Source organism: Dunckerocampus dactyliophorus, chromosome 18, assembly GCF_027744805.1.
Source record: "Dunckerocampus dactyliophorus isolate RoL2022-P2 chromosome 18, RoL_Ddac_1.1, whole genome shotgun sequence".
NCBI classification, from domain to species: domain Eukaryota; kingdom Metazoa; phylum Chordata; class Actinopteri; order Syngnathiformes; family Syngnathidae; genus Dunckerocampus; species Dunckerocampus dactyliophorus.
In genome coordinates, this window is record NC_072836.1 from 9,684,261 (window position 1) to 9,710,016 (window position 25,756).

Sequence of the window (25,756 nt, forward strand, 5' to 3'; positions counted from 1 at the left end):
CATGTGATGCACAAAAAAGGGAGAACGTATCAAAGGATGCATCACAGCAGACAAGAGACAAGGAAATAAGGGAGAGGGAGCGGCTGACATAGGGGATGATTGACAACACATTGCAAGCCTCAGCAGAGTTTTAGGAAGTTTGGTTTCGAGTTTCCCCATCAGTGCTGGAGAGGAGGTAATATGAGGTTGTGACTGTGTTCTTTCTGGATGTACAGTCATCCATGGAGCTTACCTGACGCTGTCAATGAGTTGCTGATGCTCCTCTGTGACGAGAATGTCAGGCAGTGCCTCAGCCAGGCTTTCCACATCCCTCTCAGCGGCATACTGCTTCAAGACCTCAAACAGTTGTTCCTTCACGTCTGGCTCCTCTCCCAGCACATCCTCCACCTGACGGAAGCCAGGAGACGATCAATATATTAATTTAAATATTAATATATTATTCTGTGGCAGCATGAGTGCTGCCAGCACTGCAGAGCTGTGGTTCATTGAAACATGAATTCCAACAAGTGCTATGGCATTCTGGAGGAAGGCGTGATCCCCTCCCTTGGCAAACTGGGCTGCATAGCAGTTTTCCAACATCATAAGGAGCCCAAACACACCCGAAAAGAGTCTTACGGTGAATATGATGGCCAAGTATGTCTCGTCCAGACCTGAACCCAATTCAACATGTGGGGCATCCTCGGTGAAGGTAGAGGAGTGCAAGGTGTCTAACATCAACCACAGATGTCATGATAGAGGAGTGGTAGATGATTCCATTAATAACCTGGGCAGCTCTTGATGAATTCCATGCCCTGGAGGATTAAGTCAGTGCAAGATAACAATGGTACTCACTAGGGGTGTAACGGTACATCTATTCTTATTCAAATTATTTGGTATGGAGCCGTCGGATGAGTACTCGCACACAAACTCCCACATGGTATGCATTAAAAGTGAAAGACAGGAAGTCTTTCTTGCATCATGCCATAACTCTAATCATAGGCAAAAGGCAAAGTATTCACTGCAGGAGCGGCGATGCAGGGCACCCCGACAAGCCCGGGGAGTGTTCATTACCTCCACCGTGAAAGGCGATGTGTGGAAGTGTGCTGAACACCACCACAAGCATGCAGCCCAGACTAGAGTGAGTCATGACGCACGAAATTGCTAAGAGGACACAGACTGGAGACACTCTTCCATCGTTTTGTAAAATATGTAAACCAAGGGTGTCCAAAGTGTGGACTGCTGCTTGTTTTTTTGTTTTTTTTATGAGCCCCTGGCACATTGTTGAAATATTTTTTTTTTTTTTTTTTTTTAAACAGCAAAAATTTAAGATTGAGCAAAAGACTTTAGGAGAATCAGTGGAAATTTTGATACATTACTAATAATTAATTAAAACACAAATATTTGTCTTTAAATACTGCGTATGTATGGGTTTGTTTGTTGTTGTTTTTTTAATTATAAATATCAAAGTGGCCAACCGCATTCAGTATGCAAAATGTTTGGACACCTTATTGTAAATGGACAAAGACAAGTAGATAAGACAAAAACAGTGAGCTCGCATTGTTCATTTCCAAGCTTCAGCCAATAAGGAACTTGCATATAGTAAAACAAAATAATTATTCACACCGTTAAAACTCTTATTGTTGTACTGTACTTACCGGCATTGGTTCACTTTCCTAAAAACAAACACTGTAAATTATAATAATGTATATAATATTCATTATTTGTTTATTCAAGAATTTTATTTATTGGCTAAGTAGTTCCATGATTTGAATTTTGCACCCTTACTGAGGGGTGTACTCACTTTTGTGATACTGTACTTCCTGACACCCACCTTCTTATTAAACTCCATGGCTTTATGGGCTCGGCTATCCCTGACGCTGTCGCCGCTCTGAGAGAGGACCCTCATGCTGCTGCTCAGCCGCTTGGGTCGCCGTGCCATGCTGAGCACACCGAGGCGCAGAGGCCGGCCTTGAGCGGCTTTGATCATAGCCGCCGCCGTTTCGTGATGTTTTACCGGGATGCCGTTGACCTCCATGACGTAGTCCCCGACCTTGAGGCCGCTGCGACTGGCCGCTCCGTTGTGAATGCAGTCCTCCACCATGAGAGGGCTATCTCCGACGATGGTGAAGCCGAAGCGGCCGTCCGGGCTAGGAGTGATGTCAATCTGAGCAAGGGAGAAACCACATGAGTGCTTCTTTTACCACTCCTGGAATGCTTGAGAGTACCTGTTCGATTCGTGACACCACACCGATGCTGGGTGGCACAGTCTTGAGGGTCTGAGCTAGAGCGATTAAAGCCGGGGTGCTCAGGTTGGTGACATCCTGTCCCTCGATGTCCACCACCTGGTCCCCGGGCTGCAAGCCTGCCAGAAAGGCGCTACTACCCTCCACCACAGACAAGATGTAGCTGGGCCCAGTGCCACCCAGGCGGAAACCAAAAGCCTCAGGCCAGTTCTGATTGGTAGCGGGTAGACCAAGATCTGGAGGGTGGAGAATAGGAGAATTTGGCAGTGAAATGAATGGCTGTAGACAACCATGTAATGTAACCTGCTAGATGTCATCTGGATGATTAGAGTGTAGCTCTCCCTTGTGGGGAAGCTGGTAAATTACAGTTTCATAACACTAACAAACAATACTTCTTACATTTTTAAACCATATAAGGACATCAGGTCTGGGTATAACCTATAAAATGTTCTTTTAATTACAAAAAAAAAAAAGAAAATCTAACTTAAACTTAAAACACTGATCACATGTTTGGAATGACAATTCAATTCTGTTTTTACTGTGCAAATATCTTAAGCACCATTAGATTCTGTAGTTTGAGCAATACTAGATACATACAGTATACAACATACTGTCCATATACATCTAGAATGTCACTTTAGAAAACAGACCTCCACCAAAGCCTCACGGTCAAAATGCTTTAAATGTGTTTGTTTACCCATCTGCTTGTTAGATAGCATGTGCCATGGACAGTGACAAAAATGGTGAAAATATACTCCTGTATCTGCACATTTAACCAGATTGTCTCCAAACAGCCCATGCACCATCACTATACAAAGTTTTGTGGGAATGTTTATTTGTATTTTCTGTGATATGGGACCTACTATTTAACTGTCAAACTTAACAACAACAACAAAAAGGTAGCTGTGACCAAAGATTTTTGCAAAGTAGTTCACACATGACAAGCTGTGAGAAGGTCGAGGAGTCCTTCACACCCCTGCAATGGAGATGCTGCAACCTAGCCAGTAACTGATCCAGTTCAGCAAAACAAGCCAATTGAATGAAGGAGGTTATTTGTGACAGTTGCTATTTAGTCCGCATTGATGCCCCCCACTTGGTGGTCACTGGCCTTATTCTACTGATGCAAGAAAGGCCCTAAAAGGCAAAAAAATGACATTTGGATACATCGTATATGAAATATGAGGCAAGAGGGGAGTGATGTACTGTATTTCAGTGATAAATTCAGAAGCACTCAATGGTGGTTCCATTCAATTAACCTAAATAAATGCATATAAAACCTGAAGATCCAATACAAAAGCTGTATCAATAATGTTGCCTTTACAGATAAAGCAATGCATGTGGCTAAATAAGGTTAACACACATTAGAGACACCTCCACAGTTGCACACCACTCCAAACGACAAAACTGAGCATCATTATCTTTGTAAAGGCAGAAAGGCTGATACAGCTCTTATATTGGATCCTAATAAATACTGTAAATGTGTGTGTCCTTCAAATCAAACTACATCTTAGTAAAGGGTGTTGTTACTAAATAAATTAAACCCAATGAGGAATTATATAAAAACATCCAATGGCCTCATTAAGTCGACAATGCGCTTTATGATGAAAAATAACCCCCAAGGCACAATGATAGAGGATAGAACTTGATATTGCACAGGAAAAATATATAACAAGAGCACACCAATTAGAGTAAAAGTCATCCATCAAATCTGCAGCAAGAAACAATTTCTTTTCTTCTTTTTTTGCTAACTGCTCTGAGGTGCAGAAAGTACGGCAAAAGCAAGGAAGCCTAATTAGGAAGACAAAAGTAACAAGAGGTACAAAACAAAAAGTCAAGCTTGCTGTTTTCAAAAGAATTCAAAACATTTCATCAAGCTGCATTGAGAGAATGACGTGAATTAAATATTCATTAAAAAGGTATTGAAAAGCGGTCATAACCTTTTTCCCCCACCACAGCCACTCTGTCTATTCCCATCATACTTTTCCGATTGAAAAAAAGTTCATGCCAACATGTAAAAATGATAATCCAAAATATGAAACTTACAAAAATCCTTGCAAGCACTCCGGGGGCCAGACTTGCTCTGGCGCAGGGAGAAGCGGCCCTTTCTGCTCAGGAAACGCCTCATCCTCGCCCGGCTCGCAGCAGGGCACGTTCCGGCCAGCCTCAAGCCGGGGGGTGCCCACAGCCACTTTTGCAGCCGCCTCTCACCACCAAAGCTCACTCACCCACCAACACCTCCCCCTCTAGCCTGCTCGAGAAATCAAAAAAAGGTCACATTGGCGCTTCAATCAGGTGTTCAATCAAGAGAACCACCGCAGGCTGAGGCTCAGCCCAGCCTCAATGTCTGAATGATGATCACGGAACTGGGACACTTGGTTCTGAAATGGTTCCTTGCAAGAAAAAGGTACAGCAAAACCCCATTTTTCTATAAATACCTTCCTCTCTCTCTCTTTCGCTCTCTCCATGTTCTGCTCATGTGGACGGGGGCCTCTCAGAGGGCTGACGAGTGACCCAGAAACAGCGGTGTGTAGCAACCAGGGATCTGATTTTAGCTGCCTTCACCTCTGCGATGGAGCACCAGTTAAGAGATGAAATTTGCGGCTCCTGCTCAAGGTTACAAATACATACAGTTAAGGCTTTCAGGCAAGGAGAACAACGCAAGCTGTCAAAATGAGTCACCTGAAAATGGACACAATAAGCAGAAAGTCTTTTTTTTTTAAGAAAATAACATTTATTTGGCAATGCCGTTTGCTAAATTGACCTCAAGTGTGGCGTGAAAACAAACATCCTTGGCAAAAGTTACAGAGGTTAAAGATCAAACTCTGATATCACTTAGCAGGACCCAAACAGCGATATTTTAGGTAGACGTCGAGTTTTGGAGTGTAGAAAAGCTACTAGGTTAGCAGGTGATGTCAAAAACATGAGACAGTAACTGCAGATTTTGTTATTAAAACATCATTACTTTGTGTCATTAAAACGGAATTCATGAAAAACGTTTTGTGCTTTGATGTTTTCTGTACTGTTCTTTTGCTTTTGACCTTAGTGTAGTAATGGATTGGACGTCCTCTTCAATCACACAATGACAGTCTGAATCTCCACCTCCTGCGGCGTGGTGATGACATACTCCTCCTGCTGCTGCACCAGCTGTATTCCCTCCGCCTCTACCACCTCCCCCGTGGTAACCACAGCAACGGTCTCCTCTGTAGTCTCCATGGCCTCAGCCAGCAGCGTGCCGTCACTGATTGCTGAGGCCAGCGTCATTGCCACCTGCTCCGTAAGGCTCTCGGGAGTGGCAATGGTGATGGTGTCGCCGCAGTCTGTGATAGATGCTCCCTCCTCGTCTGTGACCGTGTTGCGTACAATGATCTGGTGGCTACCTGTGCCACCAGCGCTCTGGGACTGGCTGACGATCCGCTGCACCACTTTCATTATGTGGTTGCCCATCTATGGTTAGAAATGAGGTTAGGGAATCATGTGACTAACACTGGCGACAAGGCGGTCAACTTTCAATGCTACTCAAAAAGAAAATTTAAAAAAACGGGTTGCTGATGCTGACCTCATTTTGGCTGTCCTGAATGAGTGTAACCTTTTCTTCCTGCACTTCCTCTTCTGTTTGAGTCTGAGGGATATAGAAGAGCATGAATGGTATAAACCACTAAAAAACTAACAGCCCAGACCTGCATTCTATTTGAACGGCATGGGGTGACAATGACGGGGGGGGGGATATGTACATAAAAGATTCCCCTGCAAATTGACAGATTTGGAGCACCACTGCAAGGGTGAGGGATGGGGATAGACATCATGATAGATGGACTGAAGAAGTCTATTGATTGGTTGTGTCGTGAAACAACTGAGGCAAAATGGAGTACACAATGGCCACCACCAGAAGAGGATTTTTTTTTGTCATTTTTACTAATAATTGAGGTCAACAAGAGATAATTATGTTTACTTTTTTTTTTTTTTTTTTTTAAACATTTTTCTGCATTCTCACCTTGATAATGTACTCTTGGGTGTCTGCTACAACAGAGGAGAACTCCACCAGCACAGCGTGAGGGTCTTCTGCAATGATGGTAGCAGTGGCCAGGTTATCTGCAGGAGACTCCTCCACGGTGACCTCCTCCTGATGCTTGCTGGATTCTTCCTTATGGCAGCCTCCTAGTGGAAATCATACCACAGCCTCCATTATCAGGCCTGTTCACATGAAAAGCTGTCCTGTCTCTTGTCCTCCATACTGACCCTTCGCACGCATGTGGCGATTGAGCGTGCCGTGCTCGGCGAAGCCCCGTCCGCACTTTGGGCACTTAAAAGGCTTCTCACCAGTGTGATGGCGAGTGTGTCGCACCAAGGAACCTTTTTCTCTGAAGCCTCTTAAGCAGTACTGACACACGTATGGTTTCTCCTCACCATGGGTTCGCTGATGCACTTGCAGGGCATTCTAACAAGACCAAAATATATTAAAGATGGCATGTTTTGTGACGATTTATGTAATGTCATGTGCACCTTGGTTTTGTATCCTTTCATGCATCTCGCACAGTGGTAGGGCCTTTCATCTGAGTGGGCCTTCATGTGCTCCCGAACATGTCCGACGGTTTTGTATAGCTTGCCACATTCCCCGCACTTGTACCGCCTCTCACTGACGTGGACGTCCATGTGCTTCTTCAGCAGGTACCCGCTCAGGAAGTCCCTCTGGCAGAGGGTGCACTTAAAGGGCTTGTAACCTGTAACATTACAAATTCTGTTTTTCCTCTTTATGATGGCGCTTTGAGCCTTCACTAGTGGTAGTGAACTTACCTGAATGGCCTTTGACATGAAACCGGAAGTAGTTCAAGCCCTTGAAGAACCGATTGCAGTGTGGACATGTGTACATTTTCGAGGATGTCTGAGCTGCTTCCTTTAAAACAAACAGACAAGCAAATAAAATGCTTTCTCTCTAACACACAATGTAACATTTGAGCTTACCTCTGTCACCATTTCTACAAACTCCTCTTTAACTTGGATTTCGGTACCCTCAGCATCAGGACACTCCATGACCATTTTCTCCAGCTCCTCTGTTGCCTGCGGAGCTTGCACCGCTTCCTCCGTCCTCAACGCGATGCCGGAGTTGAGGATGGCCTGACAGATGAGGCTGTCGCCCGCTGCTGCGGCAGCCGCAAGAGCTTCTGCCTGTGACTGCTCTACCACCACCTGTACCATGATGTAGCGGACATTTTAGATTCTTCCTCATGTGATACTAATTATCTATACCTATTGGCCTTCTGTACACTCACCTGTTGCTCCTGTGTGGTGCCGTCCCCCTCCATGGTGAAGTGGACCTGGTGGATGATCTCCTGGGAGCCTGCCTCCACCAAGCTGACGACGGCTGTTTGAGCCTCCACCACCTGCTCCTCTTGTGGCTGCTCCTCCACTACGACCACCTCCTGCTGCTCAGCCACTGCTGCAGTTTCACCTTCCACTCCTGGACAAGTCACACAGGCCTTACAGCCCTCTACTCATATCCACAACTATCAATTACTTGAATAGAAAGCAATACCTTTTACATTAAAAGCAACATTTTTGCGCATTTTAAATTATATTCCTGTGGAGACTAATGTTTTAAATCAGGGGTTTTCAAACTGTGGAGCAGAGAACATAATATGATTGAGGCTTCCACTACTCGCCGAAAAATTCATTTTCTGTGGCATATTTTGTGGAGTTTTCTGCTCACCTCAGTGTTTACTCTCACTTTTAGAACCAAGTATCCATTTATTTTGCCTTTAAAAACTGGAGTTAGCTTCGTGGGTTTAAAAAATCTTACATTATCATTCATTACCAGTGACTACCTATACATTTTATCCTTCAAAATGTGTTTTTTGTGTGTTTTGCGAGTGGACAATGGCAGGAGGGTCGGGTGGGGTGGGCGTTTCGGAGGGAGGCGAGCCATGTGTCAAAAATTAGACATTTTTATGCGTGTCTCAATTACTTGTGTTTTTTCACCATTTGCTGCTAATTTTGGAAAGGAATCCTGAGAAAAGCGGGGGATCTGCTGTATCTCACTCCTCCCATTTAAGCAATCATTTTATTACAGTATCTTCTCAAGAGACAATACAAAATAATTGACTTGGATAAACAGTACTTTTGAGTAGTCGGGGTACAGCTTGTGTAGCAGCCTCAGAACCTGACATTACCACCGCCATGCTTGACGACACAATGATCTTGTTACTCAATTGTGTTGCCAGCTATATAAACCATAATGGTGCATTGAGTAACTTTTATCACAGTTGTAACCTGACTACTATAAATTAGATCCAAGCTCCATTTCTATAGTATTGTGTCGTGAGAAGATATAAAACAGTTGCGGATATGCAAGTGTGCATTAACTTCTGTTGGATACCGTAGCTCATTTATGGAACAGTCGACTTCAAGTTCAGCGCTTGCCATAGTGTTGTTCATGTTTGTTGACAAGAAAAGAAACAAGAGGAATAGTTGTAGCTGGACAAAAGGGGCCAAACTCAGATGCCACTGTTGACTGTAACAGTGTGTATGGTGTGACTGATATTCAAAGAGGCAAACACAGTGTGTATACCCGACTTTGGACCATGACATGCAGGAGGTGCGTATTTATGAAATTGTCTGCTTAAAATAAGGGTTAATACCTTTCTTCAATCCATCCTTGCTGACAAGAATCTCCTTGTACTGAACAAAGCGGATCTTCTCCGTGCAAGGCGTGAGGGACTTAAGGTGTCTGGTGAGGGCTCCTGACTCTCTGAACGACTGGCCGCAAAGTGTGCACTGGTACGGCCGCTCATCTGTACGAGAACAGGACATGCATTCATGACAGCTGTATTCAATCGAGACAGAACCTATTGTGGACTTTACCAGAGTGACGGCGGTTGTGACGACTCAGGGAGCCTTTGGTGCGGAAGGAGGCGCTGCATAGCTCACATGTAAAGTTCTTCTGGTCGCTATGAGTCTTCATGTGAGTTTTCAAGATGTTGCCCTGTTTAAGCAAAACAACGGGATTAGTCACAATCATCACCATATATAGTAATTATTTTTGATTCACCGTTTTAAATGTCTTTTCACAAAGCTGGCAAATGTAGCGTCCTTCTAGGTTGACTTTGTAAACAAGCTTGTCACTGTCAGCATTGTCACTGTCAGGCCTTTCTGACGTGTCGGATGCTTTTAGAGTGGTCGTTTTCTTCCTGCAGCCACGACCCAAGGTCGCACTGCTTTCGTCTCCTAAGAAAACACAGCACTTGCTTGTTGATACAGCTCTGGTTTCGCATGAGACTGTGTAGGTATACTCACTGTTTTCTGGCTCACTTGAGACAGCTTCTTGCACTGTTTTCACCTCTTGGGGGCCTTCTTTGGTAGTGTCAACCTGTTGAAAGGAGAGTGTTGTACTGTATTGTATTGTATTGTATTGTATTTCTGTTTCAAATAAAGGTTGGATAATACATACCACTTGGTCTTCACCCTGACAGCTCGCCTCACGTCTGCAGCTCTGATGCAGCTTGTGCTGAATGAAAGCGTCCAAGGTGGAAAACTCGGTTTGACAGCGTCCACATTTGTGCACGTCTTCATCTAAACACATTAGAAAGTAATACAGACTTTAAATTGCAAGTTTTGTGCGAGTCAAACTGGTGTACACACCTGACTGTGCAAGAAAGCACAGATAACTTGGTAACGGCAGATAGCGGCTAGCTGCTAACTACGTCTTCATATGGAGGCCCAAACACCAAGACACAACATTTAGAGGTTGTTTAGAGAGTAAACAAGCTAACCTTCGTCGCCGAGAGTAGTGTGTATGGTGATAGTTCTGCTGCCGTCCCCCGTTTGTTGCCTCGCTTTTTCTGCCGTATGATTATTTTCAACATTCATGTCGTGAGAAGTCTCCGTCTCTGTCGCAACGCTGGCTGTGGGGTGGCAAATATGGCGGATTTACGACCTCGTAGTTATAGCAACGAAGGCTGCGCGCGCGGTTTTCCGCAAATAAATTTAATCGGAATTTACTTTTAAAATTAACTCCCTACCGTTTCTGTAAATACATATTTAAAATGTAATTTACGTCATTACAAAATATGAACATACAAGTAACAAATTTGTCTAAAATATTCACTTTTGTGTTCATTTCTAGTGACATTTAACAACCTGTACTGGACTGTTTTCAAAATAAGTGTTGACGTATTGGGTTCAATGAAGATGACAGGAGACGGAATAAAATCGATTAACAGTACTCCCTCTGCTGGAGTACAAACACTTTACGACACAAAGGTAAACAACGAATCACTTTACGGCACCAAATATGGCGTCTCTCTTCAGCGGTGTGCTGCAGTTGACAGATCTCGACGATTTTATCACACCGTCTCAGGTTTTAAAAACATACTTTGACATCTTTTCACGCGGGATTTGTTTTGTGAAACGGACCTCTAACGAAAGAGTTAAGCCGATTATAAACACAGCTAATGCTAATTATTGCCTGTTATGTCATTGACATTGTTTGATCGAGTGATAACATACAAACCGTAGTAATTTTTCACGGACATACATTTTACACAATGTCATTTTGTGACTGACATCAAGATATGAAGTAATTTTATGATAAACCATAGGTAACGCGTTTGTTTGTCCGCTTCCCGTTGGATAATCGTAGCGTCGACTTAACTGCGCAACATGTAGCTGAAGGTTGCAGTCATGTGGATTTCAGTGGGAAACATCTTGTTGTATAGTGAAGTCATCTTATTGAAGAATAGTCAAAATACCCTATACCTAATTTGACCAATTTCTGGACATTTCTACTGCATTTTGTTGGGCTTCCGTAGCAGTAGATTCTCAGTGTATTCTATATTTTCTGTACGTTTTGCAGGAATGTGTCAAACCTGTCAAGGTAGAGAAGAAAACCCGCAAATCTGTGGCAAAAATCCAGATAGAAGATGATGGCACTTATGTCCAAATCAACCAAGTGAGTATCGTAGTAATGCCTAATCTTCTGTATTTTGGAGTGGTGTTGTGACTTTTTTGCTCATAGGAGGGCCATAAGCAGAAGCTGGAGAAAGCAAAGATTACACTGAATGACTGTTTGGCCTGTAGCGGCTGTATCACCTCTGCTGAAAGCGTCCTCATCACGCAGCAAAGCCACGAGGAGCTCCTCAAAGTGCTACGTAACAACAAGGTAGAGAGTGCCGTGGTTGCATCATGTCTATGCATAGTTACTTTACAAACACGCTTCTTTCACAGGGGAGCGAGACGGAGAAGAAGGTGGTGGTGGTGTCCGTGTCACCTCAGTCAAGGGCCTCCCTCGCCGCATTCTTTGGCCTCAGCAGCAGTGACGCTGGGAGGAGGCTCACATCTTTCTTCAAAGGCCTTGGTGAGGATTCTGTTCAAAACTTGGGATTTTGCAGCAGATTCCTCAGACGAGCAGAGCACGTGTGTCACATAGTGGATATTTGATACTTTTTCCTTAAAAGCAGCAGAGCGTTCCTGACATATGGAGGATCTTTGACTAGCATTTTTGCAGTAGGTCCTTAAAATAGCAGAGCGTTCCTGTAAATAAAGGACCTTTAGTGTTTTTGCAGTAGGTACGGTACTTAAAAACAGCAGTGGTCCTGACATATAGAGGATCTTTGACTACCGTTTTTCCAGTAAGTCCTTAAAAACAGCAGCGTTCCTGCCAAATGGAGGATATTTAACTAACATTTTTGCCTTTGGATACCTACCTGAAGTCACTAGATGGTGTATTTTCATTGAGGGGAGGTCACTGTGTTGGTTTTGTAGGCGTTCACCATGTGTTTGACACAAGCTTCAGTCGGACCTTCAGCCTGCTGGAGAGCCAGCGAGAGTTTGTGGAGCGTTTCCAAAGGAAGGAGCAGGACAGCAAAGCCCTGCCCATGTTGACATCAGCATGTCCGGGTAAAGCTACTGAAAAGACATATCACAGTATATAATACCAAGAAGCTCTCCTCACCAGTCTACTACATTCAAATTGTCCCCACTTTGTCTGTTTTGATCAGGTTGGATCTGCTATGCAGAGAAGACACATGGCGAGTTTGTTCTTCCTTACATCAGTACCACTCGCTCCCCTCAGCAGATGATGGGCTCGCTGGTTAAAGGCTATTTTGCACAACAAGAAGTATTGATACAGATCTACTTCCATACTTCTTGTTTCTCTTATTGCTTCTCAATGTGCCACTGGTTTTGTGCGTTACGTGTCAGGGTCTGAGTCCACAGCAAATCTACCATGTGGCGGTGATGCCCTGCTTCGATAAGAAACTGGAGGCTTCGAGGTCAGACTTCTACCTGAACAACGCTGAGAGCAGAGAAGTGGACTGCGTCATCACTTCCGGTACACACTCCAATCACAACATGGCAAAATTGGTATCGTGTGAATGTGAAACGTCATCTTTTCATCATAGGGGAAGTCCAGAGAATGCTCGAGGAGGAACACGTGTCTCTTAGTGATGTACAGGCTGCGCCTCTAGATACACTGTAAGTCCTGTGGCACTCCATGTGGTGTTTTGTACAAGTTGGTGTAGCACATTAGCTGACATTGCCTTCTGTCCAGGTTCAGTAGCGTGAGAGACGGTGAGTTCCTGAGCCACGCCGGGAGCGGCTCAGGCGGTTACCTCCATCACGTCTTCACCTACGCAGCCAAGCAAATATTTGGGGACGACATCAAGGAACTCACCTACAAGACTCTCAGGTGAGTCTCCCAAGAATAAATCTGAAGCTGTCGTAAAGGATTCAAGCTTATTCCTCCATGCGTCTTCCTCAGGAATAAGGACTTCCAGGAGGTGACGCTGGAGAAAGACGGCACAGTTGTGCTGAGTTTTGCTTCAACATATGGCTTTCGCAACATCCAGAACCTGGTGCAGAAACTCAAGAGGGGGAAGTCACCGTACCACTTTGTGGAGGTCATGGCCTGTCCCTCAGGTAAGAATGTTAAACTACACAAAACATCCACTACCACTAATTAATGCTGGTGTTGTAAGTTTACCCCCTTACAAATATGTGGACAGTTTAGAATTTTTATGGCAGGTTTATTGAGTATGAACAAAAAATCCAGAAAAAGTAGCATTAAATACTGGGGCTGTCACAAGATCTCGCGAGATTAAAACGGGACAAGATGTCTCATTCAGAAAAAAATGTGTCGTGGGCACTAGGTCTGGTACGATAATGAATTAATCGCACAATACATGAAAATCAAATGGATAATTTTGCCGTCCTTAATATATATCGCCATGTGCATGCATGTCTGTTTTCCTCGTCTCCCGCCTCCAAACAGGCAGGAAGATGGTTGGTTTCAGCACATTGGCACGTTTGTTCCATAGAACAACGGCATGAACAGAGTGAGCCCCTTTGTCTGCGGCGTGATGCATTCAGGGACACTTCGAAAATCACAATCATGTCTTAATTATGTGTGTATGTGTGGTCTAAATAAACAGAAAGACAAAGAAAAACCATAAGTGGGTATTCCTATCACTCACTAACCTAACTCTTACCGCGGAAGTACAATTTGATGCATTTAAGTATGCCCGGAAATCCCAGAAAATACATCAACACTCAAAACGTGAATTCAATTACTTAGTGTCTTTGAACGCAACTCTTCATTGCTCATAGTAACATGGTTAAAATGTGATTCAAATGTGCTGCTATTAAAGAAACTAGGCAAATAGATTTTCAGACATGTGTGCTATCTTTCAGCTTGAGTTAAATTTTTAGTTTATTTGGAGCTGTATATACATAAAAATGTATATGTAATTGTGTCATTTATCTTTTTGTTCATAAAATACAGTAAAAATTGGCATACTTCACACAGTTGCAAATGGTGATTAATCACAATTAATTAAGTGGAAAACTGATTAATTTTGTTAAAAAATGTTATCATTTGGCAGCCCTAATTTTGTACATTTTTTCATTGTACTTTTAAAAAGTAATGTTAAAATCTCGTCTTGTCTCGTGTATCGTCTCATCTTGTGAACGGAGTGTCTCATGACACCCCTATTAAATACAGGTTGTGAGTTTGTATTTGATTGAAATAAGTATTTGACCCCCACTCAGAACTTGTCTTGCAGTTACTCTCCAAATCCTGAGGGTTTTGAGGCTGGCGCTTGGCAGTTTAGCGTTTCAGCTCGCTCCAGATTTTTTTCATTTTTAGTTTAAGATCTTAATGTACCTGTTGTCGAGACAGGTTGTTGTAACTTTATGTAAAAACTCTGCAAACTTATGATAATTTACTTCAATAAACTCTTATTGTAATACCTTTATGCTACCCACATAGCACTTAACGGTTACTTTCATCATCATGGGATGGACTCACCCTTCATTGTTGATTAATCCCCAGGATGTCTCAATGGGGGCGGGCAGGTGAAACCACCTCCAGGTCAGAACCCAAAAGAGTTCCTCCAGAAGGTGGAGGAACTCTACAAAGCAGAACAACCTCAAGCGCCGGAGGATGACTCATACGTGTCCGAGCTGTACCAGTCGTGGCTGCACAGCGTGGGTGAGGAGCGCGCCAAAGAGCTGCTGCACACGCGGTACCACACGGTGGAGAAGATGACCAATGGACTCACTATGAAATGGTGATGACACCACAACCGTCCAATGACTTGTGACACCTTCCGTCAGTGTTTGACATCCTAACATCCATGACATCAATGCCAATTTACAGTAAATGATGTATATTATATTCTGAAATGTAGAAACATTAAGTAGTTTGGAAATAGTTAATTTAATAAACATATTTTGACCAAATAAAACATTAAGCAAAAATGTTTGGTTGATATGATTTTAATATTTGTTGATGAGCTCAACATACCAGCATCCTGCTCCATAAAGCCTACTTGTAAATGGAACGCTGAAGAGTATATTACAGTATGAGTAGGAGTTAACTGACTGTATAAGCATGAATTATGTAAAAAAAATAATAAACATAAGCTTATATGCTGTCCAAATTCCAGTTATTTAGACATAACAAATTTATTATGAGGAGCTTGCTTTCGGAAAAGTGGCCTAGTTTACTTCATTTGTGCATAATAGGCTTAAAATACCTGACCATAGTTTTTTAAATAATATTATTAGTGGTTTTATACTGGCCTTTTTGTGCAGACATTTCATAATCATTAGGTCCCACCATTCATTTGGAGCATGGATGGAGCTGGACCTCAGGGTCTAAGCAGCCCCCATTCCAAAGCCAGCAAGGCATGGTGAGGAAGTCTCTCCTTGGGCTTCTTGAATTTGTCCTTCTCTTTCCGAAGGACTCTCAGCACCTCCACGGGGTCTGTCTTACCCGTGAACCTCTGCACCCTCTCCTCCCTACAAGAAAAAAAATGACAAGGGCATGTGTGACTCACAAGCGGTACAGAAAATGGATGGATGGATGTCTGACTCGTGTTACAGAAGGCCGAACAGACGTGAGACGAAGAAAAGGGTTGTATTCAAACTCCTCCCGTAGGGTCGATGGCACTGTGGGTTTGTCGTCGTCATCTCTTGCCTACGAACAAGTGCAGTAAGGGCACACAGTAACAAAACCCAGAACAAAATCATGCATTATTGAAATACATTATATATCATGTCTCACCCTGGCCCAAATGAGCATTTCTTTAACCTTCTCATTGTCAGGCTCCACCAGCAAAGCAAACTTCAAGTTCTTTATGGTGTACTCATGGCCGCAGAACACTTTCTATGATCAAAAAACACACCATCACAAAGGCTTGGAGCATTCAAGAACAGGAAATGGGAATCAGATTCAGAGTGATGTGGGGAAAAAAACGGAGAAGCTCATAATCCAGAGCATACCACATCATGTGGCATGTACTGTATCTCACAAAAGTGAGTACACATTCCACATGTTTCAGCAACACATACAGTGTATCTTTTCAAGGGACAATATTATACAAATTAAACTTGGATATACTTCAGAGTAGTCAGTGTATAGGTTGTACATCAATATAGATTTACATGACTCAACATAATTTACTGTAAATCACTCAACACACATGCATGAGTGCTGCAAGCACTGGAGAGCTGTGGTTTATTGACGGAAAATGTTGGTGTCCAGCTCTGGTGAATTCCATTTCCAAGAGGATTGGGCAGTGCAAGATCACACTGGTGCTCATGCTAAATATTGATGCTTGGACACAATTTAGACATGTTGACTGTGAAGTGTACTCACTCGTATTTCCAACTTTTAGGCAAAAATTAGTGTTGACTCATTTTCAGTGGATAGGAAATCCATATTGCTTTCTAAGCTGTACACTGACTACTCAATAAATTCACTGTTGTGATGTCTTAAGGCGACATCAAGGACAAGGAGGCTTCTACTTACAGTATCTTGAGGCAAGGAGCCCAGCACCTGCGTGAGATTATGGTACATCTGCTCGGCCGTGCCCTCCAAGAACTTGCCGCATCCTCCGATAAACAAAGTATCCCCTGTGGCAACCATAAGAATGACCGGTAAGCATACGAGAACAGGTGAAGATTGGTACATGGTGGTACGGTTTAAAGACCTGTGAACACAGCAGGGGCATCCGAGCACTCGTCCTCCCAGATAAAGTAGCACATGTGGCCAGATGTGTGGCATGGAGTAAACAGGCATCTCACGTTGATGGAGTTGAACTGCAAATGGAGAAAATGTGACTACTTGGGAACCAAAGTGTACTTCTTATTGTGTTATACCTTGAGTTCCTGAGCGTCTGTCACTTTATCAGTCAAGCCCCCGATGCGATCATCTCCTCCATACACCCTCAAGCCAGGAACCTCCTTCTGCAGAGCTTCATTCCCTCGGGCATGGTCCCTGACCAGTGCATAATCAGAATTAGTTACATTACCCATGAGGATGGATAGACACATGCACTGTACCAGTGATGATGTGTGGTGAGAACAGCCACCAAAGTCAACTCCTCTCTCTTCACTATTTCCAGCAGCTTATGGGGGGAAATAATTGATAAGAGAAAATAAAAGTTGCAAAACAACACTTGATGAAGGTTAAAGTGTGTCTTACCCGGTGAGGAACTGCAGGGTCTACAGCTAATGCCTGTTTACTCTGCTCCTCAATCACCAAGTACATGTAGTTGTCCTCCAGGATGGAGATCACCTTTACCTTCATGGTACCACTTCATACGCATGCGCACTTAGTCTAATAATAGAGCGTATGGTAAATGACAAGCTAGGCTAGGCTAACAAATGGAAGCTTGTGTACTAAAACACATTACCACAGGTACTGTGGCGCGACGTAAATACTCAGAAGTTAACAACAAAGTTAATTCTGTACACACGAACTTATAGTTACCTGTTACTTTTATTGAGAACTAATAAAAGTGGCCCGTTGTGAAGCAAGTGGGCAAACTACATTTCCGCTCTAACATCTCGCGAGATCACCCAGTTTACGTAAACAACAAATACCAAGACATTTTAATCGAGTTAGAAATATTAAACGTACAGCGATTCCCGTCGAACTAGCATAGCTACAAATTTAAACCTTTCCCCATATAATTTAAATTTAGGTATTGTGTAAATATATCAAACAGAACTATAAATAACATTAAAGACCTTGGCGATGTGCAATAAGCTTCAGGTCAAAATGCTGAAATTAGCATTATTGTGTAGTTTGTTTTAGGTAATGCAAGACACAACACGTGTCTTTCTGCATATATATTTTAAAAACGCAGTCATGCAAATAGAATTCAGTGCATCAAACATTTAATGCAGTCACACCAAATGAGTAGACAGTTACTCTTTACCAGATGAAAACCTCTCATATTATAGCAAGACATAAGAGGAGCTTTAAAATAAAACATGGTTTCAAAAACTATAAAGAAATCACCATCAAATTATGCCTTTTTTTTTTACATCAATATTTACAAACTAAATAGACTAAAACCATTTTCCTCATGTAAAGCAATCACCCAATGGCCATATATTCCTTTAAAACAAACGTGTCAAACAACTGAAACTTTAAAATGACTGCTAACATACAGCCTTGCATTATAGTTAGTGCGTACTTGGATTGATACTGAGTGAAAATTGGAAGATTATTTGCAGATGAATCTTATCGTATGAACATATTGCATTATTGTTGGGCGGAAAGAGTCTCGCGTGCACAGAGCATCACTCCTTTGGCACCCTGAAGCCATCCTTCTCTTTCCGGAGACTCCTCATTGTTTCGATTGGATCGGTCTGCTTGACATGATCTTGGACTGGCTTCTCTCTAAATAGAAAATATAAATGAGTGTATCTGCAACCAAAAGTACCGTGCATGTGTGTAACATTCATCAACATACTTCACTCTCATAAATGGGTTAAAGGTGAATTCATCTTCCAAAGTGGATGGGATTGTAGGCTCTCCATTGCTGCACTTCTCCTACGAAGTTTAAATGTCAGAATCAGTCATGTGACAGATGCTCGGCTGTGACAGTCAAGATATGAAATACCTTTGCCCATGCTAGCTTCTTCTGAATGACTTCATTGTCTGGTTCCACATGGCGTGCAAACTTCAGATTGCTGACGGTGTACTCATGACCACAGTAGACACGCTTAAACAGAAATGAACTCATTTAAATACTCTCACACAGTCACGCAATTTTTTTTAACTTAAAAAAAAGGTGCCTCTAAAGTTGTACAAAGCATCAGTTCAGTAAACATCTAAAAGGGCTTTTAAATGTGTTTCATAATGCTACCACAGAAACATCCATCCATTTTCTATGCCGCTTATTGTCATTAGGGTCGTGGGGTATGCTGGAGCCTATCCCAGCTGACTTCGGGCGAGAGGCGGGGTACACCCTGGACCGGTCGCCAGCCAATCGCAGGGCACATATAGACAAACAACAATTCACACTTATGGACAATTTAGAGTCACCAATTAACCTAACATGCATGTTTTTTTGGAATGTGGGAGGTAACCGGAGTACCCGGAGAAAACCCACGCACGCACGCACGCACGAGGAGAACATGCAAACTCCACAGATTCAAACCCAGGTCTTCCCGATCTCCTATGTGGCCAACATGCTAACCATTCAGCAACCGTGCGCCCCACCACAGAAACATACCAGGAAAAATGTGATGATGACCCTAGAACTGTAAGAAGAGTACAATATGGCCAAGTCGACGTCAACTACAATAAAAGAAGAATGTGGGAAATGAGCTAATCTGTACGTACGCGTTTTTAAATCGGTAATTGCGGTTAACTTCTTCTTACGCCATGTCTCCAAAGAAAGTTAAAAGCACAATGCAAGACGTCTCTCTGCACTTCCGATAAGCTACTAGTTCATCTGTTATTAAAATCGGTGAACGCACGATACAGTCGTCCCTCGCTGCTTCAGGGCTTCACTCAATCACGGTTTTTAAAAAATATATTAATCCATAAATCATGCTGTTTCGTGGTTGAATACGGCCTATTATTAGCCAAAACATGTGGGTCATTCTCCTGAAAGGGGTACCAAAAGCATGACATAGCAAGCAAAAATTAAAGTTGCTATTTTCTAACCAGTTTGCATATTAAAAAAAGAAGTATCACTTCTTCTGTTTCAGCTTATGATAAAAAAAAAAAAACGACTTTGCAAGAAAAATCACATTTTGGGATACGCCGAGTGGTTAGCATGTTGGCCAAACATTCAGGAGGTCGGGAAGACTCCGGTTTCCTCCCACATTCCAAAAACATGCATGTTAGGTTAATTGGCGACTCTGAATAGTCCATAGGTATGAATGTGAGTGTGAATGGTTGTCTCTGTACCCCGCCGCTCGTCCGAAGTCAGCTGGGATAGGCTTCAGCATACCTCTGCGACCCTAATGAGGATAAGCAGCATAAAAAATAAATGGATGGTATATTTCATGGCAGCACTTAGGGAAATCTCAATTATAACATTTACATTAAAAATGCTCTAATTTACAGTCTTTGACTTGCACTTTTATGAGTAAATAAATGAGTTTTAAGTCAAAGGGTTAAAAAAAACAACAACAAAAAAAACAATTGTGACATTTTTATATGTGTTTCAGTGTGATTAACAAGTGCCTCACCGGTTCTTTAGTTTTTCTGTACACACACAAACTGTCATGGAAAAATGATATTGTGCATTCTTTATTGGTTGCCCGGTGTTGGGCTGACCAGGACGCAACCTAATGGTGATGTATTTTTTACGTAACAGACCCTTCGTGCGAGACTCAGTACAGTGTTCCTCAAAGCATTGCTAGCACAAGAGCAACACACTTCACCTTCCCCAGACTCATGATGTTAAAAAAAAAAGTGTATGTAAAAATGTATTCCAAATATCAACAACACTGTCACAGAAAAGACCAGCTTTTCTCTGATGGCATATTTGATTGCTAGATACCGTTTCAGCAGGCAGGCGACCCAGAATGTCAATCAAGGCTTTATACATTTGCTCTGCAGTCCCCTCAAAGAATTTCCCACATCCAGCCACAAACAGCGTGTCCCCTGCATGTAGAAAAAAAGAACATTACGCTTGAAGGCATATATGACAAGGAACTTCCAAAACTGATTGATCAGGTAAGACAGATGAAAAACATTGGATCTGTAATTGATGCTACCTGGATGGGTTTTACCTGTGAAAACTGCTGGAGGCTCAGAGCTGTCGTCTTTGGTCACATAGTAGCAGATGTGGCCGGTCGTGTGGCATGGCGTGAACAGACATTTGACGTTAAGTGATCCAAGCTAGTAGGTGAGATAAATTGATATAAACTGATACCAATGATACCACTGCTGTTATTGGTTATGCATCTTACTTTGAAATTGTGGGAGTGAGTGACTTTCTTCGTTAGAGCGTCCACTCGATCGTCGCCTCCGTAGACTTTCAGCCCTGGAATGAGCTTCAACATCTTCTCATTGCCTCCAGCGTGATCCCTGAGGAAAGGAAAAAATGAGCACTTCCAACACTCATGCTGGACATTTAAAATGCTACTATAAATATAAAGTAGGCCAATGGTAATGGAAGTATTCTTGCAGCCTACCAGTGGTGATGGGTGGTCAGGACTGTTGTGAGTTTGACGCCATGTTTTCTGACTGCCTCCACAACCTGTAAATAAGCAATGACCAAACATTAGCATTCCAAGAGACCGCTTAGGTTTCATCCAAATATCAACAGGAAAAACTTGTTTTTTTATTAACTCCACAAGATGGCAGTAGCTGCATTCCAAGCATTAGTCAGCAGCTTTATCTTGCCCTGCATGCGCTTTAAAATGTTGGTAGCGCAACTCGGCTGTTGGTGTGACACCCCTGTGTGTTACACTTGCCGTACAGTTGTTTACAATGAACTCACGTGGTGTTATTGCAGCTTGCCCTTTAACACAATTGGTTCTGTTGCCTCTGTGTTGTGCAATACATTTGTTCATGCATAACCATGTGGTCAAATAACCCCTTTTCCCACAGCAGTGAACTTTGGTGCAGGTGCAGATTTAGTTCAGAAACAGTGTTGGCCATGAACAGACTCTACCCCAGATGTCCTGGGGCGCCATGCCACTACGTCAAAAGGGTTACACCTCCGATCAGGAAATAACAAAAGGGAGATCAGCATTTTACATCCGGATGAACAGCAATGACTTGCCTGGAGCTTTTATTTTGAAGATTATTAAGCTTCCACAAAAATCAATAATTAAAAAAAAATACAGCTACTATGTGTGATATCCAAGTAAAAGATAACTTATGTAAGACTACAGTGTTTGCTGTTGAACGTTAATGACCAAACACAGCTCTGTCACAGAGATGAAACACTCCCTCCTCTCCATAATAAAATACTTCTCTCCACAACCGATGCACAATTGTATGCTACAAATAACCATAAACAACATAATCTTAAAAAGGAACATGGGTGTGTCTTAAAGGAATAAACCTAGATGGTGACTTTCTAACTTGTATGCGGTGGAAACACACATCTTCACAACAGCAATTAATATGAAAAAATGTGCGAACAAATTTCAATTTTAACAATCCTCCACATCATTCACCGCATTGTTTGATGGACGGTGTATTTCTATTAAATATTTTCAGACATTTGCGTAACAGGACAGTAAAATTCCAGCATTTGCTGGCTAGATTAAAGTCTGCTCTGGCGCTCATACAGTATTTACAAAAAACGAGTCCATGGAGTTGAAATGGAGGTAACTGGCGAGTATTTACCTGACACCTAACACCTCCCACACTTCATTATGCAAACGGTTCAGCACTCAGCCCAGCAAGCTTTTGGAGCCAGGGTCAAACCCCCAAAAAAATACAGCACCAGTACAGCACTGCTGTTGGAGTCATGATAATGGAAAACCAAAGCTCTGAAAACCTCCTCTGCACTACCTCCAAACCAGTCACAGTGGAAAAGGGGTAAAAGAGAGCTACAGATTCCCTTCTACTTTCTCATGCTCTCCAAATCCTTATTCAACTTAAAAACTTCAGTTGTTTTATACTACGTATGCAGTAATCCCTCGTTTATCGCAGTTAATTGGTTCCACACACGACTGTGATGAGTGTTTTCATATTTAATAGAATGTGTGTGTGTGTGTGTTTTATCGAACATCGAGTGTGCACAGGCTATAAATGTTTGGATTTTTTTTTTTTTTTTTTACTGTGTCTCTGTGCAATGACATTGACTCACATTGCCCTTTACACTGATCCGTTTATTCATGGCCATGTCCAAGTGAAATAATGAATTATGTTGTGATCTGTGACAAATAAGTACCAGGTCGGCTGATGACTTGCGTCAGTGTGATCATGAGACATGCTTGTACTTCGTGGTGACCACTTCGCGGCAGTGTTGACGTGTTTTGTGGCGACTTTTCCTTTGTGACAACTTTTACCTTTTTGTTGAAATGCAGTGTTGTACTGCAGTTGACTGATGCCTCAAAGTGCTTAATCCTCCAGCAAATATTGCAATACAAGACGACCAACAGGTTGAGTCGTCACAAGGACTGATGTGACATATACATATAGTAACATTGGGTGAATTAATATCTCATATTGCATTATATTCCTGGCGCTCGGCTCAAAAAGTATGTATGTACTTTATTTATCCCACAGCGGGGAAATGTACTTGTTACAGCAGCAAGCAAGCAAGATACGCAAGTAAAGAGTACAGTGTAAAGAATACATAGTGACTACAACATGGTTCAGGTGGTGCAGGTGTTGTAGAGCCTGACAGCGGTCGGTATGAAGGACCTGCAGAACCTCTCCTTCTTACACCGTGGGTGTAACAGTCTGCTGCTGAAGGAGCTGCCCATGGAAACAACAGTGTCATGTAGCGGGTGAGAGGTGTTGTCCATGATGGATGTCAGCTTAGCCAACATCCTTCTCTCCCCCACTTCCTCCACGGAGTCCAGAGGACCGTCCAGTACAGAGCTCGCTGTCCTGATCAGCCTATTGATCCTGCTCCTGTCCCTGTCCATGCTGCCCCCTCTCCAGCAGCCCACAGCATAGAAGATGGCTGAGGCCACCACAGAGTCATAAAAGGTCCGTAAGAGATTCCTGCACACACCAAAGGACCTCAGTCTCCTCAGTCGGTGGAGGCGACTCTGGCCCTTCTTGTAGAGGGCGTGGGTGTTGACGGACCAGTCCAGCTTGTTGTTAAGGTGAACACCCAGGAATTTGTAGCTGTCTACCAACTCTATGTCCGCTCCCTGGATGTACACCTGTGTGAAGTGAGATGTTTTCCTCTGGAAGTTAATGATCATCTTCTTTGTCTTGCTGGTGTTGAGTTGCAGCTGGTTAAGCTCACTCCAGCTGACAAAGTCCCTGATGACCGTCCTGTATTCCAGATCATTCCCCTCTGAAACACAACCAACGATGGCTGTGTCGTCGGAGAACTTCTGGATGTGACACTGTGTGGAGTTGTGTGTGAAGTCCGAGGTGTAGAGGGTGAAGAGGAAAGGGGAGAGCACCGTACCCTGAGGGGCACCTGTGCTGCAGAGGATATCTAGCATAATCCCTCGTCTGAAAATCTATTTTATAGATGGATAATTTCATCATCAGGGAATGCCAGTGGATCAGCGTGGTCTTTAAAAAGCCCCTCATGTGGTCGTGCTGCTTGAATTATTTTCTCCTAGCTTTGAATACCTTATATTTATTTGTGTTTTAGTTATTTTTGGTATTTTTAATGCTAAAAAGTGCTTAACTTAGGCAACAAAATATATAAACAAGCTCAAATGTGCGGAGGCCGTACTCAAGCATGAAACAGCATGATTTATTAATTACTATATATACTATGAAAACGTGGTAGGGTGAAACCACAAAACTCAAAGCGCGAAGTGGCGAGGGACGGCTGTGATGGGTTCCCTCTGCTTCCTATCAATGCCCACATACAATTAAGAGTATTAAAAGTATAAAACATACCTTTATAGGCTCCACAGGGTCGACAATTGCTGCTTCTTTGGTATCTGTGTCGATGAGGAGGTACATGTAGTTGTCAGTGAGAGCTGGGAGAAGCTCAACCCTCATGTTGGCTTGGTCCACCAATGATGTTTTCCTCACTGCGCTGTGAAGGAGAGCCGCTGCTTGGGCCTTGACTTCTACAGGTGCTTCATGGGGGCACAAGAGTCAATGTAATCACTCTGTTTGCACATGTATAATGACTATAAAGAATATTAAAAAGCATGATGCATTAAAAAAAGTTGTTAATTTAAAGTTAAATGTCCCTGAAGTCAAACAATTCTGAGTTTGACCAAATGTTTTAACGACAAATATGCTTCTATATTTGGTTTCGGTTCTGTGAGCGTATGAAGGACTGTGGATTTGCTTTCTCTTTGGTTTTCAAGTGGTTTTTAAAATTCCAGCAACATAGGAAAAACAGTCCACATGCTTTTGTCCTTGCTGCTCAGTACATTAGGGGGACATCACTAATAATGAATGCAGAACAGAATATGTTCACAATGCATAGCTGCTGATGTCACTCATCTGTCAGTACGCTATCGCAATTTATCTTAAGTTTGACTATTTTACTATTAACAGTGGTTAACTTCTTTATACACCAGTGTTGCTTTCCTTTCCACTTAGTAAATGTTTTAGAAAAGCAACAGTCGATTAATGGGGACATTAATCGAGAAGAGAAGAGAGAACATTTTAATGTAACATGTCTCTCTCCATGTGACGTAATTCGTTTTTGTGTTGTGTGTTTCAGACAGCTGGACACGACCATGACAAGTATTTCATTCACTCAACTAACCAAAATTAATTTAAAACTAGTCGTTTAAGTCAAGTAAGAGAGTTGCACCGTCAAGACAAGAAAATCCCGTCTTCTTTCAGATGTCACAAAGCGGAAGAAAACCACGTCGTAACGTAACAAATATGAAGGTAAAACACAAAAGTCGCAAGCAGTGTTAAAAATATATGAAGAATTTTGTCGTACCGTATTTGAAGGCAGTGGCAGCTCCTATTAGAGTGCAGGCACTCCCTACCAGTGATTTGTATAACATTACAACAGCCAAACCTTATCACGTTAGCGTAAACCAGAAAAGTTTGGTTGTGGTTCAGTTAGTTCCGCCTTTTTCACCTTTGACCGTCCAGGCTCTACCAATCAAATTAGAGGGAGTTGAATCGGGCGAGTGAAACCTCTTTCATTTCTTAATTA

The 25,756-nt window shown here is 42.6% G+C and overlaps 5 protein-coding genes across 12 annotated transcripts in view; 1 reads left to right on the plus strand and 4 right to left on the minus strand.

The window, feature by feature from the left end:
• The window catches only part of grid2ipa (glutamate receptor, ionotropic, delta 2 (Grid2) interacting protein, a), a 30,847-nt gene extending 26,231 nt beyond the window's left edge, over positions 1-4,616 (minus strand). For 2 of the 5 annotated variants that reach the window (XM_054758921.1, XM_054758920.1), the window contains exons 1-4: positions 4,266-4,615; positions 2,205-2,458; positions 1,811-2,143; positions 233-387 (exon numbers count right to left, since the gene is read on the minus strand). In XM_054758921.1, the coding sequence (XP_054614896.1) occupies positions 233-387; positions 1,811-2,143; positions 2,205-2,458; positions 4,266-4,347 (824 nt within the window). In that variant the 5' untranslated portion in view covers positions 4,348-4,615. Of the gene's footprint in view, positions 1-232; positions 388-1,810; positions 2,144-2,204; positions 2,459-4,265 lie in introns of all 5 variants that reach the window. The other 3 variants (XM_054758924.1, XM_054758919.1, XM_054758918.1) reach the window with 3 other exon arrangements.
• Positions 4,617-4,950: 334 nt separating this feature from the next.
• On the minus strand, positions 4,951-10,346 carry e4f1 (E4F transcription factor 1). 2 transcript variants are annotated; one of them, XM_054758933.1, is made up of 14 exons: positions 9,986-10,346; positions 9,664-9,785; positions 9,510-9,582; positions 9,265-9,437; positions 9,078-9,198; positions 8,855-9,007; positions 7,490-7,677; positions 7,182-7,406; positions 7,014-7,113; positions 6,723-6,940; positions 6,459-6,657; positions 6,214-6,377; positions 5,779-5,841; positions 4,951-5,666 (listed from the first exon to the last, which is right to left on the minus strand). In XM_054758933.1, exons 1-14 carry the CDS (start codon positions 10,080-10,082, stop codon positions 5,295-5,297), a joined length of 2,268 nt encoding a protein of 755 aa, XP_054614908.1. In that variant the 5' UTR covers positions 10,083-10,346; the 3' UTR covers positions 4,951-5,294. The 2 variants fall into 2 exon arrangements, with proteins under 2 accessions (XP_054614908.1, XP_054614907.1); XM_054758932.1 differs by having other exon boundaries at positions 4,954-5,666; positions 9,265-9,440; positions 9,986-10,345.
• Positions 10,347-10,486: 140 nt separating this feature from the next.
• narfl (nuclear prelamin A recognition factor-like) lies at positions 10,487-15,100 on the plus strand. The gene is made up of 11 exons (XM_054758946.1): positions 10,487-10,572; positions 11,068-11,163; positions 11,230-11,373; positions 11,439-11,568; positions 11,976-12,110; positions 12,212-12,330; positions 12,414-12,543; positions 12,614-12,686; positions 12,763-12,900; positions 12,973-13,130; positions 14,542-15,100. The coding sequence occupies exons 1-11, from the start codon at positions 10,507-10,509 to the stop codon at positions 14,781-14,783; spliced, it is 1,431 nt and encodes a 476-aa protein (XP_054614921.1). The 5' UTR covers positions 10,487-10,506; the 3' UTR covers positions 14,784-15,100.
• On the minus strand, positions 14,960-17,613 carry hagh (hydroxyacylglutathione hydrolase). Of its 2 annotated transcripts, XM_054758961.1 has the most exons (9): positions 17,488-17,613; positions 17,200-17,334; positions 17,058-17,122; positions 16,875-16,992; positions 16,706-16,814; positions 16,525-16,628; positions 15,778-15,879; positions 15,611-15,690; positions 14,960-15,512 (listed from the first exon to the last, which is right to left on the minus strand). In XM_054758961.1, the coding sequence occupies exons 2-9, from the start codon at positions 17,302-17,304 to the stop codon at positions 15,362-15,364; spliced, it is 834 nt and encodes a 277-aa protein (XP_054614936.1). In that variant the 5' UTR covers positions 17,305-17,334; positions 17,488-17,613; the 3' UTR covers positions 14,960-15,361. The 2 variants fall into 2 exon arrangements, with proteins under 2 accessions (XP_054614936.1, XP_054614935.1); XM_054758960.1 differs by having other exon boundaries at positions 17,200-17,566.
• Positions 17,614-17,887: 274 nt separating this feature from the next.
• Positions 17,888-25,696, minus strand: LOC129170859 (hydroxyacylglutathione hydrolase, mitochondrial-like). 2 transcript variants are annotated; one of them, XM_054758954.1, is made up of 9 exons: positions 25,535-25,696; positions 24,523-24,707; positions 21,162-21,226; positions 20,937-21,054; positions 20,757-20,865; positions 20,525-20,628; positions 18,629-18,730; positions 18,479-18,558; positions 17,888-18,405 (listed from the first exon to the last, which is right to left on the minus strand). In XM_054758954.1, the coding sequence occupies exons 1-9, from the start codon at positions 25,599-25,601 to the stop codon at positions 18,306-18,308; spliced, it is 930 nt and encodes a 309-aa protein (XP_054614929.1). In that variant the 5' UTR covers positions 25,602-25,696; the 3' UTR covers positions 17,888-18,305. The 2 variants fall into 2 exon arrangements, with proteins under 2 accessions (XP_054614929.1, XP_054614930.1); XM_054758955.1 differs by having other exon boundaries at positions 24,523-24,698; positions 25,535-25,684.
• Between the last annotated feature and the right edge of the window lie 60 nt (positions 25,697-25,756).

Coding starts and splice junctions, on each gene's coding strand:
- e4f1 (XM_054758932.1), bottom strand. CDS start 10,082: ATGAATGTTGAAAATAATCATACGGCAGAAAAAGCGAGGCAACAAACG. Junction 9,199..9,264: donor GTGAAAAGACATTTAAAACG/GTGAATCAAAAA, acceptor TTGCTTAAACAG/GGCAACATCTTGAAAACTCA. Junction 6,941..7,013: donor TCATGTCAAAGGCCATTCAG/GTAAGTTCACTA, acceptor GTAATGTTACAG/GTTACAAGCCCTTTAAGTGC.
- narfl (XM_054758946.1), top strand. CDS start 10,507: ATGGCGTCTCTCTTCAGCGGTGTGCTGCAGTTGACAGATCTCGACGAT. Junction 11,164..11,229: donor CTTATGTCCAAATCAACCAA/GTGAGTATCGTA, acceptor TTTTGCTCATAG/GAGGGCCATAAGCAGAAGCT. Junction 12,901..12,972: donor CTCACCTACAAGACTCTCAG/GTGAGTCTCCCA, acceptor CGTCTTCCTCAG/GAATAAGGACTTCCAGGAGG.
- hagh (XM_054758961.1), bottom strand. CDS start 17,304: ATGAAGGTAAAGGTGATCTCCATCCTGGAGGACAACTACATGTACTTG. Junction 17,123..17,199: donor ACCCTGCAGTTCCTCACCGG/GTAAGACACACT, acceptor TCCCCCCATAAG/CTGCTGGAAATAGTGAAGAG. Junction 16,993..17,057: donor CTCACCACACATCATCACTG/GTACAGTGCATG, acceptor TGCACTGGTCAG/GGACCATGCCCGAGGGAATG.
- LOC129170859 (XM_054758954.1), bottom strand. CDS start 25,601: ATGTTATACAAATCACTGGTAGGGAGTGCCTGCACTCTAATAGGAGCT. Junction 20,866..20,936: donor CTCACTCCCACAATTTCAAA/GTAAGATGCATA, acceptor CTCACCTACTAG/CTTGGATCACTTAACGTCAA. Junction 20,629..20,756: donor GCCTCCAGCAGTTTTCACAG/GTAAAACCCATC, acceptor TTCTACATGCAG/GGGACACGCTGTTTGTGGCT.